The 16,366-nt window shown below is 40.7% G+C and overlaps 2 protein-coding genes across 22 annotated transcripts in view; both read left to right on the top strand.

Moving 5' to 3' along the window:
* Positions 1 to 9,301, top strand: part of LOC124061592 (neuronal cell adhesion molecule-like) — a 68,298-nt gene extending 58,997 nt beyond the window's left edge. For 7 of the 19 annotated variants that reach the window (XM_046393568.1, XM_046393576.1, XM_046393564.1 and 4 more), the window contains 6 exons: positions 646 to 705; positions 937 to 1,056; positions 2,472 to 2,633; positions 3,327 to 3,458; positions 4,274 to 4,352; positions 7,015 to 9,301. In XM_046393568.1, the coding sequence (XP_046249524.1) occupies positions 646 to 705; positions 937 to 1,056; positions 2,472 to 2,633; positions 3,327 to 3,458; positions 4,274 to 4,352; positions 7,015 to 7,261 (800 nt within the window). In that variant the 3' untranslated portion in view covers positions 7,262 to 9,301. Of the gene's footprint in view, positions 1 to 139; positions 185 to 645; positions 706 to 936; positions 1,057 to 2,471; positions 2,634 to 3,326; positions 3,459 to 4,273; positions 4,353 to 7,014 lie in introns of all 19 variants that reach the window. The other 12 variants (XM_046393571.1, XM_046393569.1, XM_046393574.1 and 9 more) reach the window with 7 other exon arrangements.
* A 4,871-nt stretch (positions 9,302 to 14,172) lies between these two features.
* The window catches only part of LOC124062105 (contactin-1a-like), a 60,236-nt gene continuing 58,042 nt past the window's right edge, over positions 14,173 to 16,366 (top strand). For 2 of the 3 annotated variants that reach the window (XM_046394619.1, XM_046394621.1), the window contains exons 1-2: positions 14,284 to 14,623; positions 15,314 to 15,568. The gene's annotated coding sequence lies outside the window, so the exon portion shown is untranslated. Of the gene's footprint in view, positions 14,234 to 14,283; positions 14,624 to 15,313; positions 15,569 to 16,366 lie in introns of those variants that run through there. The other variant, XM_046394620.1, reaches the window with a different exon arrangement.

The raw sequence follows: 16,366 nt of genomic DNA, 5'->3' as shown, positions 1-16,366 counted from the left end.
CTTACATGACACAGCATGACCACATGAATGTCTTTCTGTCAGGGTTACATACGGTAACACAGATGGAAAGAGGGGGTGGGGGGGGCATCTCATAGTGACCCCTGTATTGTTGTTTCTGTGTCCTGTTTCTCTCTACAAGCTCTAATATCACAGCTAGACGTAGATGTGGGCTCAGCTACCAGTGGTATCTCAACTGATGCATGTTTTATAGTTAAAATCGCAGCTTCAACACCACGCCGCAAGCATGCTCTCCTCATATTTAAGCAATTTCTCCTCATCTCTATCAATTTCTGCAGCCCACCAAAACACTCCACTGAGTTCAAAGCTGGGGAAAGTTCAAAGCTGTGTAGATAAAGATGCGATGTGACGTGTGTTGGTTTTTTTTGTTTTTTTGATGGCATGTGATAAAACCGGATGAGCGCTTGGCTTTACTTATCTATTTTTTTAACTGTGCCTTTGGCGTCCCTGACCGCTTGTCACTTCTTCTTCCACGGTGGCTGCTGGTGATGCTTCCTGCTGCATGACAAGAGTTTGCTTGGGCATGCCAATGAACTGTGTGCACTTTGTATCGTGACTTCAGTGTCTGTGGTGTCTCTGCTTGCGTCTGTGTGTGTGTGTCTTGTGTGTCTTCCGTGTTGTTTACAGGAAACACCCAAACCTCTCATCCCATTGCTCCGTCTCCTTCGCGCCGTCCGCCCCACAAGGGTACAGATACTGCTGTCTACGTCTGATTTGTTACATGATCAGCTTGTGTATTGTTCTTTTTGTTGGTGTAGTGTCGCGGTATGAAATGGCTATTTTGTAAGGCTATGAGGATCGAGATTCAGTGATGCTAAGAGCATTTCATAGGAATACTTAAATCAAAGCTATCAATTGCCAGTTACTGGACTGTGTACAGACCGATCTTCATGGTTGTCTTTTCTCTTGTGTGCTCAGCGCTGCCTGTGAGTCCTTTTAAGAACGTTAGCTATTCGGTTGGAGAGAATGGAACCCTGATCAGTTGGGAGTACCAGGGGCCGGAGAATATCGTATTTGTAGAATACAAAAACAAAAACAGTAAGCAAAGCAACACACCTTCATTTCTGTCAGCTCCACACGTAGGTGGCAAGAGACTCCTGCTTCATTAGTGGCTTGTGCAGGTGAATGGAAATTTTGGCACATCACGTTGATGCTGGCTCCTGCCAACACGGACGCAGATGTGATAAACATGGCGGTCTGTGATTGGGTTGCTAATTACGCAGTCTGACTGGAGCCGAATGCATCTCCCAGGACAATCGCGCTGGAACCTGTGCGGACAAACATCATAAAAGGCAGCGCAAACATTCCAATTGATTTTTACTGAAGTGCTCTCCATTATTTTTATCCACCTGCAGAGAGGATGAACAACAAACACTGTGTCGTTGTATGGCTCTCTCACACCTACTGTTCAATGGATTCAGTTAGGGATTATCATAATCATAGATCCCAGTAATTTAGAAAATGTTGTTATCAAAAACGTAATGTTGTGATAATCACATTTCATATCTTGTTTCATCCCTGCATGTATAATTTACGATCACCCAGAGAGATCAGCGCACTGCAACTTAGGATGCATGCAAATAGACTAAACGAAAGCAAATGAAGAAAAGACTGAGAGTCTGCAGCCCTGCTCACAGCCCTGTGAGGCTGCACTTTCTCATACGTTTATGGTGTTGATGTTTAGCAACTGTAATGTTTATCGTGTTCACCATGTTAATTAGCACGAACCGCAAAGTACGGCTGAAGCGGATGAGAATGTCCCTGGTTGTTCAGGCAATTACCAAACTATTAGAAAACTAAACTTTGTCCAAAATTTCATGTCAGTTGTCGAGACATTTAACTGCAAAGCACAAAAGTCAACTTCATGCTGATACTAGAAGGAAAGTCAGGGGACCACCAAAGTAAGTGGGATTCATCATGTGGGCTCCCTATGGGTCCCTCTAATGACAGAGATATTTCAAATCGGTCCCAGTGATAGACCGACCATCAGACTAATATTGCCATCAGCCAGCTGTGCTTCTATAAGAGTACAGTCACATAAGCGCAAAATTTGAGAAGCAAGTGAGCAAACCTGCATCTTTGCTTCGTGTGGAGTTCAACTTTGGTGATATGAATTTCACCTCGGCAGGTTAAAGTCATTGAACTGCATTCAAGAGGACAATAAATATGGCAGGTCATCAGTTTTAATCGTCCCCTCGAAACGTCCGGTTGGTTGTATTTTGCTTTTTAAGTTGCAGTGCATTGAGCTTTCAGGGCCACCGTAATAATTCATTCATAGACTAAACAGTTAACTATTTAAACCTGATACAGACAGCATGGCCTGCAGTGTCATCTCATGTCAGTAGATGTTTTGTTAAATAATTAGTTCCCATGATGCCCTGATTTTCATGGCCCTTCTGAAGTTGTGTTTGCTCCCTCAAACGTCCCTGTCTTCATGAACGTCCCTCCTGCAGGTGAAGGTGAAGAGGAGTGGCAACAGGAGCTTGTGAATGGCTCTCAGAACGTTATGCTGAAGGGCTTAAAGGGGGGCCTCTCCTATAGGGTGCGTTTGGTGGCAGCAGGTCACCACGACCAGCCGCTCCACCTTTCTGAGGAGCTATTGGTCACGGTCCCAGGTGAGGCAGTTCCTGGGCAGTCGCCTCCACCGTGGTCGGGTCTGGCCTGGCCTTGCACTGTGTTGTGTGTAGAATGTGTAGTGGTTTGTGCAGTTGTGTAATTATAATGCAGTCAAGCATGGGTTTAACAGACGGTAACTCTGTATGCCAGGCATGTACTGTAGTGATATAGAGGCAGTCTGTAGTAGTGTGCATGAGTGTGTGGTTGAATTTCAGCATAGTTAAAATCAGTCCTGTAGATTCGGTAATTAGATAAAGTGGATATCATTCTCATTTAGAAGTTTAATATACGCTTAGTGACATAACGTCCAACCTAATATCACCAAGAGTAAACCTGAGTGTACAGTGTGTGTGTTTGTGTGTAATCTGTGTGTGCCTCTGTGTATCTATGATCGTCTGTGTGTGCATGTGTGAGAGCAAGATTGCTTTCCTACACTTTGCACTAATGTGGTTTCAGTCATGTGTTCAAGTCACCCTTAGCTTCTACCTAACTCGTCTAACATGTAAGTTGTCTTTTGCGTCAACAACAAGCAGCCGCGATCCACTCATGAACTGAAATCTCTAACAAGCACATGCTAAGATAGTGACTTGTTACACTTAATACTTCTGGATAATTGTTTCGATTTTCCTTTTCCATTGGGAAAAGATCATTTAGTCGTAACATGCTAAGTCTTCCTCTCCTCCTGTGGCCAGCTGTGGCGAGCAGACAGGTGGACATCGCCACTCAGGGATGGTTCATTGGCCTCATGTGTGCCATCGCTCTGCTCATCCTGATCCTCCTAATTATCTGCTTCATCCAGAGGAATAAGGGAGGGAAATACCCCGGTGAGTAGGAGCACAAATGCCACCGTGGACTCTCTCACACGTTAATGCTTTATTTGCCAGCATTCAGTCATGTTTAATAGGGTTTAAAGAGTAGTTTATGCAGCGGTGTATGGCTGCCACAGTGACAAAAAACATTTGCTCAGTTTCCAGACATAAAGAGAAAATTTTCTTGGAATATCACAGTTAGAGATCTGCTCTTCTCTTTTAATGCTATACAAAAATATTTTTCATGTCACCGAGGGATGATTGATATATTTTGGGCCAATAAACTATTACCCTGATAAAAATCTTTTTTTTTTTTTATTAAATTAGTTTTCAGCTGTTGGCCAATAATGAAATAACTGATAAATAGAAAAATATATTGTGAATTATCTCATTAAAACAACTTTTATTCATTAAAACTGATGCATGCTGGTATCAAAATTACTTCTTGAACAACATAAGCTGAGAAAATGTTGATAAATACTAAGACATACATATAAAAGATACATACATTACATTTACGTTCATTTTTTAAGTTTCTTGTCAATAAATGCCGAAGTAAAGTTTATTTCTAGAGCACATTTAAACACAGCAGACCAAAACTGAATAATTGGTATACAGCAGAAAAAAAAATGTTAAAAGAAAAACTTTTTAGAGCATGAAAAGGATCTTGTTAAAACAGTTCTCAGTCACATCAGTCTGAATAATGAACAGCTATGAACATGAGGACAATGAAAACATCTTCATAGTCTATTCTAAACAATATACAGCACAATATTACACACATATCATAACATGCGTAAAGCTGATTTGTCTAATTGTTCTGTTTTCAGTCAAAGAGAAGGAGGACGCCCACACAGACCCAGAGTTTCAGCCCATGAAAGACGATGACTGTACTTTTGGGGAATACAGGTGAGAGAAAGTGCTTCGGCCTCTGGAGCCCCCAGAGCCCTTTTTTTTACCCATCAGCCCCTGCCCGGTCCCCCCACCTTCTGCCCAGATCTGCTCTCTCTGTGGCTGGGCTGGAGCTCTGCACTCTCCCTCCCTCTTCTCAACCCTTACAGCTGACCAGTAACTGAACCAATAACATGAAACAGGAAGAAGGAAGTGCCCCTCATCTGCACCCTCGTCTACCGCCGTGAAGCACAAGATTTTTGTTCTGGGCTCCAGGACGTCCTGGGTGCTACTTGTGTTGGACTCTCTCGTGTGTGTGCTTGATATGACATTGTGGTGTCATTTCAGAAGCAGGATTCTTCAGGTTCAAAGGGATTTAGTGGCTTGGGTGTTAATTGAAAATAAGACTGTCAGGAAAAAAAAAATTATATATATATATATAAGCTAGATTCATTTGCAACACATCCTTAACTGACTCGGAGCATTGAATCCCATTCCAACTAATAAGCTACTCATATACATCCTGTGTACAGTATATGTAGTACTTCGCTCGTGTATTGCTACTTACATGCACAATTCTCATAGGATTGAAAATTACTGGAACGGTCATTCTCACTACCTTACAGCATTTATCCGGCTATGCTTGTTGGCATCCTCTCTCTGGGCTGCTTTTCCAATCGCACGCAGAATAAAGAAAAATGAAGCACTTTACTTCTGTATAGCTAACATTTTTGAATTGTTTTTTACAAGTCAATTTATAAGATGGTCTTTCTTTTATATTTTATATTCCTTTTTGTATTATGTATACATAAATCTGTTCTATGGATTTTCTGCTGTGACAAAAACATATCTATATATACATATATATATATATATAATACGTGATATGCATGGTGTGAAGATCTGATCTGATATATGAAAAACTTGCTCTTAGGCAATAACATGTTGAATGGAGTTATTGTTCATATATAGATATACAGTAAATAGATGCATATATGAAATTATGAGCATGTTTGAGGGAAGCAATCATCACTGAGTGGACAAGAGCTGGTTATTACAGACCATTAGCCATGTTTTAATAGTAATAATTTTTAAAGGGAGGTGATATTCTGCATTTTTACTATGTCAACAAATTCTTTAAACAGACCAAAATCTTTTGAAGATTGAAATCTGTTAAAAGTGCTGTGGCACAGAGGAGTAATCTTTCACAGGCTTTTGATGCACAATCAGTTTTTGTTAGTACAGTTAATTCCTTTTATTTGACGGGTTTGTTGACAAGAAAAAAGACGTAGAATATGACTTATCCTTTAAAACTCATGTCGTTTGTGTAAAATGAAAGACCTATTTACACTGCAAGGGACTCAACTTCAACAAACAACAATAGACAGTAAATCACAAGGCAAAAGTGTATAAATATTATAGTGCCTTTGTGAGAGTATACTTTATATCCATGCTGTTTCATTAAGCTCAGCTGGAACCTCTCGGTATGTCAATAAAAGGCATAACTTAACTCGACTGAGCTGTTCTTGTTTGACTGCAGAATAGCACACTGTAAGCTCAGACTATACATGTAGAAGGCATACAAGCCTGTTTAAGTGCCACACTTAAAAAAAAAAAAAAAAAAAAATCTTCTAAAGTGTGTGCGTAGTGCAGTCGTCCCTGTGCGTGGCTGTCATGTTGGGTGGGATCTCAGCTGGATCTCCTCCTCTGGTCGCAGAGGTGTAGGTCTCAGGAAAGGTAAGGGTGATGATGATCTGTCTGTGTGTGTGTGTGTGTGGGTGGGGTGGATGGGGGGGTCGAGGGTCATTGTTCTGTAAATTTAGCATGTGTGGAGGGTCAGTGGATAGTCGGCTCACCGTGGAGAAAAATGCTCGCTGTAAACGTCATCAAGTTTAACATCTGGTCATAAAGTCCTCATCATGTACAGTGCAGAGATAAGTTTTTCAAGCCATTCATCTACAGCTTTACTGGACTAGTTTGATCCCTGTCAAGGCTTTTTCATCGCGATTAATATCTCCTCTATTTCAATTTAAAAACGTTTCAGCATTATGGGGGCTTTGCGATCTTATCTCATTGATGTTCAACTCATGTATGTTGAATGTTTTCGACTATCTGATATCCAAAGAAAACTTTCTTTGCAGATTCCTCATGCATTTTGTCAATTTGTGATTATTAACATGCTTGCTTCGGGGGATGTTTGGCTGAAATTTTGCTTTCCAAGTTTTATACACATCATTGCCTTGGATTTTCTGTTTTTCATCACAACCTTTGTCTAGGGGCGGGCTTGCTTTTTTCAAACAACACATTTGCCACTTCATATTTGGTTTCAGGGGGAATTTGAACAGGGTATGACTGCTTGAGCTTTATTCCCCTGTTGCCTGATGGAAACCAAGTAATCATTCATGGCTGCTGTTTTTTAGACATGGAGCAAACCAAATTCAAATTTGCTTCTCGTGCGGTGGGCAGGAATGTTCACTATTGCATATTAATGAAAGCTGCTATCTTTATGCTTTTAGAAAGTAAAGATTCATTTTGAAACTGGAAATAACATTTCAGAATGTTATGGCCAAAGTAACTTTCAGCAGTTTAGTGCTCCATCTAAAAAAGTGATCACTAATCGCCTTGTTGCATCTGTCTCATCACCTCACCTGTAACACCTGCATGTTATTTTCTCCTTCAGTGACAATGAGGACCATAAACCGTTAAAAGGGAGCCGCACGCCGTCTAACGGGACAGTTAAGAGAGACGACAGTGATGACAGTTTAGTTGACTACGGGGAAGGAGGAGACGGACAGTTCAACGAGGATGGCTCATTTATCGGCCAGTACAGTGGAAAGAGCACCAGCAGGGACACTGCTGAGGGCCACGAGAGCTCGGAGGCCCAGTCCCCTATTAATGCCATGAACTCCTTGAACTCATTTGTGTAAGCTAGCAGACTGGTATGAGGTGGTGCACGGACTGCTCGATCCCCACATCTCTCTCAGAGGGCTCTTCCAACACTGCATGGCTTTATGATCACATCTCCATCCCCGGTGCCGCACATGACACATGAAATGCAGACAACTCATCAAAGACATTCGCCCGGAAATCTTCATGGAGAGGCTTTAAAACCTGCGCTCGTTACAGTATATCCCAAGCAGCATTTACAAAGGAAGTAGCAAGTAGCTCAGCCTGACATTTGAGTTTAACAGTGCATGGAATACCTGATATGACTTAAATCCATATACTAATTAACACTATGATATTAACAAGTGTTGCATTCTTACCACAAATCTCTTATGGAACATGCAGTGCTCATCTGGACTATATTTGTTTTGTTTTTTTTTTTTGTTTTTTTTGAAGGGTTATTGTATTATATACTATGTTCAACAAATCAAGTAATCAATGTCTAGGGTCGAGTCAATATTATTCCAAGCATTATTTTCCAACAAAGAAGCTTGTACAGGAATTTGTATTTAATAATGTAATTCTTATTCCATCATGCATTTACAGTGCACAAGGCCGATCATGTACAGTGTGTGTATATACACACACACATACACACACACACACACACACATATATATATATATATATATATATATAGTGAACTATCTGTAAATTGAATATTGGGAGCCGAGCACACCGCATGCTTGAGCTTGCTGCATTGAAACATCCTCATTTGTCACCACTCTGTTGTGAATGATCACTGCACCTGCGATGGAGGATGCTGTGATGCTGCATGGCATGTCGTATGACCTCACAACCTTTGCCCTGCTCGTAACCTCCTCTTATTGAGTTTGATCTGAGGTCCAGTGGGGAACGCCGAGGGTGTGACAGCTTGCCTCAGTGCCTGCAGTGCTCTTTGAACAGGTAGTGCCTTTCCATCGAAACAACGATTCAATTGTGAAGCCTCTTTCCACAGTTCAGTGACTGGAACCGAGAGAGTAGAATGACTGCACAAGTCACATCCAAGGGTGGATAAGATAAGATAAGCTTGAGAAGAGGATGGATTAAGGAATAATTCATATGTTCTTGTCATCATTTTTTTTCCCAAGACACCTCTCAATGCCTTGAGACGGCGACTGGCTTTCCTCTCAGAAACTGAACACACTCACATGACACATCGTTCAGACCGTGTTGGGCGCATTTTCTAAGTCTGCATGTCTGCATTATGTACAACACCCGATTGCATTTTTGCAGTGTATGAATGTATCTGTGAGTGTCGGTGTGTGTTTGCAGGTACAGTATGTTATTCTATTCCTATTAGGCAAAAAAATGTTCACTTGTACTAATAATGCTTGAGGGCCTTTGGATGGGTTCAAGATTTGTGTTCTCTTAACTTGCATCAAGTTTGTTTTTTTTTTGTTTGTTTTTGTTTTTGTTTTTTTTTTAAGACATGTAGAATATTTGTTCAATTTGTAAATAAATACCGTAATTGATTGTACAGGGACAAGCAACTTAAAAGGCAGCCTAAGAGGCAATATTGTGCATGATATGGTTTAACTTGTTGATAGAACTGTATTAAATATAGAGAACTTGTAGAGAAGATATATATATATATATATATATAAATATTTTCATTTTCTTTCTTGCTGTGCACAGTGTATATTGTACTGTAACTAATTGGACAAAAAAAACTGCATATAAATTTGAATTCTGATTGTTTTCTGATTTGCTTGTCAGCAAGTTACATAACTTTGATACTGTACAAGAACATGGAGGATATAGTGAGAATATTAATTGATGCACAAAATTTATTATTCCGATTTGTACTGGTTCTCTGCAGTGCTGATGTACTGCCAAAACAATGCTTTTTTGTGACAGTATTGCAAATGCTTTTGTATTTAAGAAACAAATTTGTACTAACAGACACTTCTTTTGTCTCTATTTAAGTTTTAAATCTTTTAGTGCAAGTATGAAGTTCAAGCTGAGGGAAATATAATGAATGAATAAATAATTATCTGCTTTAATTTCCGTTTCCAGACTCTTCACTCAAATGTCATTTCACTCTCTGGAAATGAGAGCTACTCTGAATGACATTACATTCAGTGAGCCATAAACGCCTTGTTATTCAGTCTGTGTGTGTGTAGTGTTCCATAAGGTAACCGTAAAGTCATTCATTACATAATATAAACCATACCACACGATACTGATAGACAATTTTACAGCCATAAAGATAAGAAATTAATTTCAAAAATCGCACCTTTGCAGTAACATGAAATGCCATGTATAGGTTTGTGCTTTATGTTGGTGTGTCCATGGACATGGATGTATGTGTATATGTGTGTCTATGCATATTCCTGCAGTTGTGGGGACAAAAATCTGTTTACACAGTCACATTGTGAGGACTAGCCTTACTTATAGGGACAAAATGCAAGTCCCCACTACGTAAATTATTAAATATTAGGGTGAAGACTTGCATTATGATTATGTTAAGGTTAGGGTTAGGATTAGGCAAGTAATGTTTAGTGTTATGGTTAGGTTGTGGTTAAGCCCCCAGGAAATGGGTACACTCAGATCCCTTTACTTAAGTCAAAGTATCAATGCAACAATTAAAAAAAATGAAGAGATCTCTATTCAAGGTAAGCAAAAATCAGAATCAGAATTCCTTTATTTATCCCCGAGGGGAAATTCTTTAAAGGACAGAAAGTCATCTTAAATGTATTTGAAGTAATAGTACCCATTCTTGAATACTGGCACCTGTGAAGGACCCCATTTTAACTTCTTTATATGTAGTTTAATCTCGTGGTTCCCAACCTGGAGATCAAGCAGGGAAGAGAGTGGCATCATAATTCTGAGGGATTGTGAAATGATTAGTGCGGTAATGCAGTAGGGGGAAAAGATCTGTTGCACAAAATTGTTATATTTTTGCAGTCATTTTTGGTATTCAAAGGAGTATTGAATGGAGACCATCTGAGAAGTCTGAAGGGGAAATCTCTCACAAACCAAAAAGATGGAACCACTGCTTTTAATATTTAACGGTGCATCATATTTCTGTTTATTCTATGTGTTTGTATACAAAATCTTAATCTGGCAAGTAAACAGTATTATACTTGTGGCAGAAATGTAGAGATTAATACAGTATCTCTGAATTGCAATCAAACGTATTGAATAGCATCATGGAAATACTCACGTAATTGTGCTCAGGTTCAATACATGGTTCCACCATTGTGTGTGTGTGTTTGTGTGTGTGTGTGTTTTGGCATTGGACCAATACCATCCATCTCCTTCTGCACAAGCTTGGGATATATTTAGAGCTACATGGATGTGAAAGAAATGCTGCCAAACAAACATCAGATTTCAGCCCTCCAAAACTTGTATGAGCAGGTAAGACCACTGTCCAACTTCTATACCACACACATACTCCCATATCCTCAATTATGCACTAAACAGTAACCCCACCCTGTACAGTGAGCAGGTGCTGAGGACTGTGTGTAAATACGGATGCCTACACCTGCCTCAGTCTCCTCGGTGTGAAGCAGCTATAGAAGGGCCTTATGGAACACGACAGTTGGTCTCCATCTTTTTGGCGCTCACTAGTGGCACTTCCACTTCCATTACAGTCATATTGTCAGGGTAATAGCGAGAGAGAGCCGCCGGCCATCTGGTGCATTATCACACAGAAAATGGTGTCAGTAAGCCGAGAAGTCTGGAATCTAGTGTCTTAGTATTACTTTATCTCCCTTTGGCAAGGACTCTTTGCCTTCTGTTCACTCAGGTACACTAATTCCTTTTCCTGGGTTAAGATGTTTGGGGACATTTCACAGGATTGTTTGCAGGTGATGGCAGTGCTTGAATATGGATTGCTGCTCCACTCATTTATGAATTGGGCTTGGTGATTTTTTTTTTCTTTTCAAAAGTGAAGCCAAAGATAATTTTATGAAGGATGAGCGCATCTGTGAGAACTGCAGCTGGTTGGAAAGATGTCCATTTTATACCAGCCAAAACAAATTACTCTCACACTCAGCAGCAATGATCTCAAAGACATGATGACCTTCAATTACTGGTCGAAGACTCATCAATTTGTTTATTTGTGTCAGATCTTCCCTTGTGACTTTACTGCCACCTAGTGATATGAAGTAATTACACAGAAGGATGTAATAAGCAACAGGCTAAAGACTTAAATGACTGTCAAAGAGAAAATATCTGACATGGAAAAACAGTTGAATCATGCTATAGAATATACATATTTAAATCACAATATGCTGACTTACCTTACATTTCAGCTGACTCTTTGCAAGCCTATGAATTTCGTTGGCCCTCTGTTGACATCCTCTGTCCTAAATTATAAAGGCTTCCCCTAATAGGCTTAGCTATTTCATGGCAACAGAATCACATTATTTGCCAGTCGATTGATGATCATTGCCACCAAACAAGCAGCTGCCCTATTACCCTTGTGAAGTCCACCCTCCCTTCCCCACCCTACTTCCTTCCCCTCCAAGCCCACCCCTCCCTCCACCCTCTCGTTCCTCATCCAATCCTCAGTGGGTTCATTCTGAGTCGGCTGTTCGTCTGCCACAGCATCCATTATCCATTCCCACCTCCTCTGTGTCCAACTCCTTGATTTACTGATGGGCGGAAAAGCCTGGTTTGAATTGATCTATAGCTGGTTTTCATGTCTACCTCCAGTCTGCTTTCAATAGGGAAAAAGATCATTACATGGTCTCATAGTCGTGCTTCCAAACAACCTGGGGACTCTAGAGCGCATCATTTGCATCCCAGCTGCGGTGAAGGACGTGATCTTTTATCATGTACAAGCTTCCCAATAAGGCATTATAGTAGCAGGATAAAGGATATCAAAGTCAGGTATTAGAAAAACATCTTCATTTAGTTTCTGATATTTTTTAAGTGTTTGCTGAGCTTCAGGGCATCTGTGTCTTTAGATGTAAGTGCTTGAGCCTTTGTGTCTTTATGTTAATGTGCCCTTTTATGATGCTCTGAGAGCTGCGGAGGATAATTGTTTATGATTACTCTGTGACATTTCCATATGGCTGACGAGCAGTTTGCCAGCACACAGACTCAGTGACACACACATCTATTAAGACTAAGCTGTTTGGAGCCTGAATGTTAGGTTTGGTTTGCCTGAAACTGAAAACCCCAACTGTGGGAGGGAAATCAAGTCTTCCAGTTTAAAGGTATCATTTTTTCACCAGTGTTTCTATCAACCCAAGGGAGACTGTTTTCCCGCAGTGGAGGTGATGAGCTGATATGGTGGCAGATATCATTACACTCCTGTTGGATGGACGCTACATAAAGTGAGAGTGCTTTGTTATATCGATCTGACGCTCTCTATCAAACCCCCTCCTCCTGTTTATCATGATAGCACCGGGATTATAACCCTCTCTGCACCCTCATTCCTTTTCCCCATACAGCACAACCCACCCCCAACATGTCCCATATGTATTTGGACTGGTGGGGGGTTACCTTTGCATGAGCCCATGTGGAGATCACTGGGGCTAAATCATGTTTACCCTCACCCCTCCCTCTGCTACCTCTCCACATCCCTCCTCCTCCTCCTCCTCCTCTGCCAGGCAGATAGATGACAGCCACCTATTCTTTCCTTTAGACAGCAGGGTGTTTGCTGTTCCTCTTATCCACCCCAGAGACCAGCCTTGTAACAGTGTTATTCAGCTGCAGGATTTGTCTTTATTTGCACTGCCATGTTATAAGAGGAACAAAAGTGTTTGTCTGAGAGTTGAATACAGCTAGATTTTGGATAACCCACACACAAAATAATATCCTTTTGGGATCTGTATTATGCTGCTCCACTGTATCCCTTTGGCTTGGCTATTTTCTGTGGCAAGACGTATTATTTGTAATATCATATTTTTTCCCTTTGGCTGATGAAATGAGAATCACTTTTTCTCTCAATGGAAACGATGCTTTTTTGATGAAAAGTATGAATAACAACAAGAGTCTTAGGGAACAAAGCAACAGTGACTTGATACAGAACTATAACCTTCAAATAAAGTCAGTTTCTGATCATATTAGAAAGTACTTCTTTGATACATTCCCCCAAATTCATCCAAGGAGGCTAAGTCCTTCAATTAATTCTACCCTGCTCTTTCTCAAAGATTCCTGCATTATTTATGGGCCGCCGCCATGGCAGATTATTATTTGCTAGGTGGTGTTTACATCCAAGATTTAAATCTAATCCCAGGGGACTGAGATGGTCTCATGTTTGGACTACACAGGGCCAAGGCATTATAATTAATAGAGGTGCCCTTTTGATATCTGCTTGATGAAAAACAGGCTGACGGTTAACATGCAGACTGTAGTCATACCCGTTTCTCATCTACTCCTAGTGGTGCTCAGCCATGCAAATAGATTTATCTGCAGGCCTATTATTTCTGGATCTGTAACTTTAACGGCTGCTCCAAAACAACTGAAAAAATTTTGGTTTGTGGTGCTCGAGTGAAGAGTGAAAAAGTCAGTGAAACAAAACTCTTGTAAAAAATGTTATTGTTGATAATTCTGTATAATTCCCAAACCTCACAGTCAGCCTTTTTTTTGTCAGGGATTCTTCATTTGAAAGCACAGTAGCTCTTAGTTTCAGCTGCCAAGTGCACACATTATCTTGTGTTACTGAGCAAAAAATTAATTAATTAGCCTTTTAGGAAGCATACAGTATTATATTCAGATATGCTTCAGGTTTTGATGTTAAATCAAACGCTATGTTTGACAACTCTTAAATCAATTTTTTTGTGAGAATTGGGGATGACAATGTTGACATAAATGTGCACTAGAAGCTGAACAGCAAAACAGGCTACAGTCAGTTTCTAAGAATGCAGGCAGACTAACTAACAAAACAGAAGGTCTAGAAACAGACAGCATAGTAGAGCGGTGATTGGTGAGAAGTATAAATACTGGAGCTGATGACTGATGTGAAGCAGGTGTGTAGACAGGAGATTGGCCAGGTGATTACAGTTTTATGGGATAACAGATGTTCTGTTCTTTTCATTCGTGTGCATCATTTATTCATTCTAGGGGACTAATAATGTGATTAAAGTCTAACTACAAATTATTTATGTATGTGTATGTGGACAGGTTAATAGTCAGGAACAGAATTATTCATTGTGGGCAATTTACCTATCTGCCATGAGGTTGATTTGGGGAAAAACAAAAACTCATCTTTGCAGCTCTCAGGAGCTTTTACTTTCATTACTGCACATTTGTTATCAGATTGAGTTTCAGTAGCTCTTAACAGCAACGACTTCACAACCGTTTCAACAAGGCTGATAAACTCATTGCACACTCGCTGCCCAGCACAAGAAGTTAGAGCTCAGGAGTTGGTGGAGACTAAAAAGGTACAAGAAGTTTAAATATTGCTATTAGCTAGCCAGGAAGAAAAAGGTCAAGTGAATGTTACCTGCTTCCATGTGCTGTTTGTCAAAATACATAAGAGCTGTATAGCTTGTTTTGTTTTTGTTTTGCCACAAAAGGTTGTCAAAAACTGATTAATCTTTCAGTTAGCATAGTAGCTACTACTACCATTATCACTTAAACTAACAATGAACATAGCTAAAGCACCAGCTAGCCGCCTTGCTGATACTAGCTAACTCATAGCTTAGTCTACGCAGCTAGGTTAGCTTAGATACAGTTCAAAGTTTAGCTAATGGTCGCTAACAACTGCAGGTTTCAGCAAGTGGGGGCACTTAAGGTAATTGTAAATGTGAATATGATTTAGATTAGATATTGTGAATGACATTTTGCATTAAATTACTTTAACATTATATATTGATTCCCCATGTCAGTGCTGATCAAAACATTTGCGTGTTGCGTGCTTCCCATTACAACAGAATGTCTTAATTTCATAAACCTGCCCAAATCATATCATAATTAAATAATAACTTGGTGTAAAATATGTAATATCTGCCCATAGGGGACTAGATGTTAGTGCCTGTAAAAGCTCACGCATTGAGGCAAAGTTGGATTATTTAAAGTGTGGACGTATTTAAGGTTTTACGAGTTTAAACTCTTTTAAAAATCTCCCTAAGGTCATCATCATTATGCTGGGAAGCTCAGGAGGTACCCTGGCGTCACTGTGGGAGCCGCTGCTCCATGGTCTTCCGGAACAAGCAGGTCTAGCGCCCCCCTAAGCTGACAGTCATAACCCTTCATCCAATAAACGCGGACAGGACCGCCGCTCTGTCAGTTTCTTTCCACGCTCTTGAGCGCCCGGCGATGCGGTGCTGAGCAGGACTGAGCATCGTGAAGGACACACGGACGGACACATTTGCCCGCTACGGAAGGTAAGGACACGTGGTAGAGTAAAAACGGATTGTTTGAGATTATTTCCAGAGAAGCCGGGTGCTGCATTTTGACAGCTGGGAAATCAGTGTTGTTTACAACAGACTGAGTGGGACGCGCGGATGGGATGGAGCTTGTGCATCCCTCCGCAATGCAGAATTGCTAACGATTTGAGTACGAGGAAACTGCATTTTTGTGTCGTACTGACATATGCTGAGAGATCTGAGATGTGTGCGATATCTGACTTGTCGTGGCGTGGTGTGGGTGATGCTGTTACATGATCTGCTGCACATCCTGGCATGCACTTCCCTTCCAAAAAACAGTCGATGCACAGATCAGATTTAATGAAGATGGGATATGTCTTTTCGGCAAAATATAGAACACTTGCCTTTAATGTAATAAGTCTGACCATTAAATTCAGCGTTAATTACACCGAACCTTAGGCCATAGCACAGTAGCGCCGCACATACCGATGATTCAAACTGCCGCCTGCCTCGTAGCCAAAAGACGAGGAGCACCAGACGACTGTAAACACTTTGATCTGGGGTGGAACTAAAACGCGTGTCCTGGTTTTAGTGCTGCGATTGATTGAGGCATATATTTCAGCTCTTGTCATCTTTACTGGCAGATTGAGCCGTAGTGCTTAGTAATGGCCCATTGCAGGGTGATTGTGTCAGGATGTCAGGTGCTGGAGAAGGTGTCATGGGCGCGTCCTGACTCGCCGGAATATGCTTCAGTGGAGAGAAAGTGTTCATGCTACACGTTGACAAAGTAAGGTTTAAGGGACTACCAGATGTCCA

This window comes from Scatophagus argus, chromosome 7, assembly GCF_020382885.2.
Source record: "Scatophagus argus isolate fScaArg1 chromosome 7, fScaArg1.pri, whole genome shotgun sequence".
In the NCBI taxonomy this organism is placed as follows: Eukaryota; Metazoa; Chordata; class Actinopteri; family Scatophagidae; genus Scatophagus; species Scatophagus argus.
Note: the sequence above shows the minus strand (reverse complement) of the source record. Positions and strands in the feature narration are given on the sequence as shown.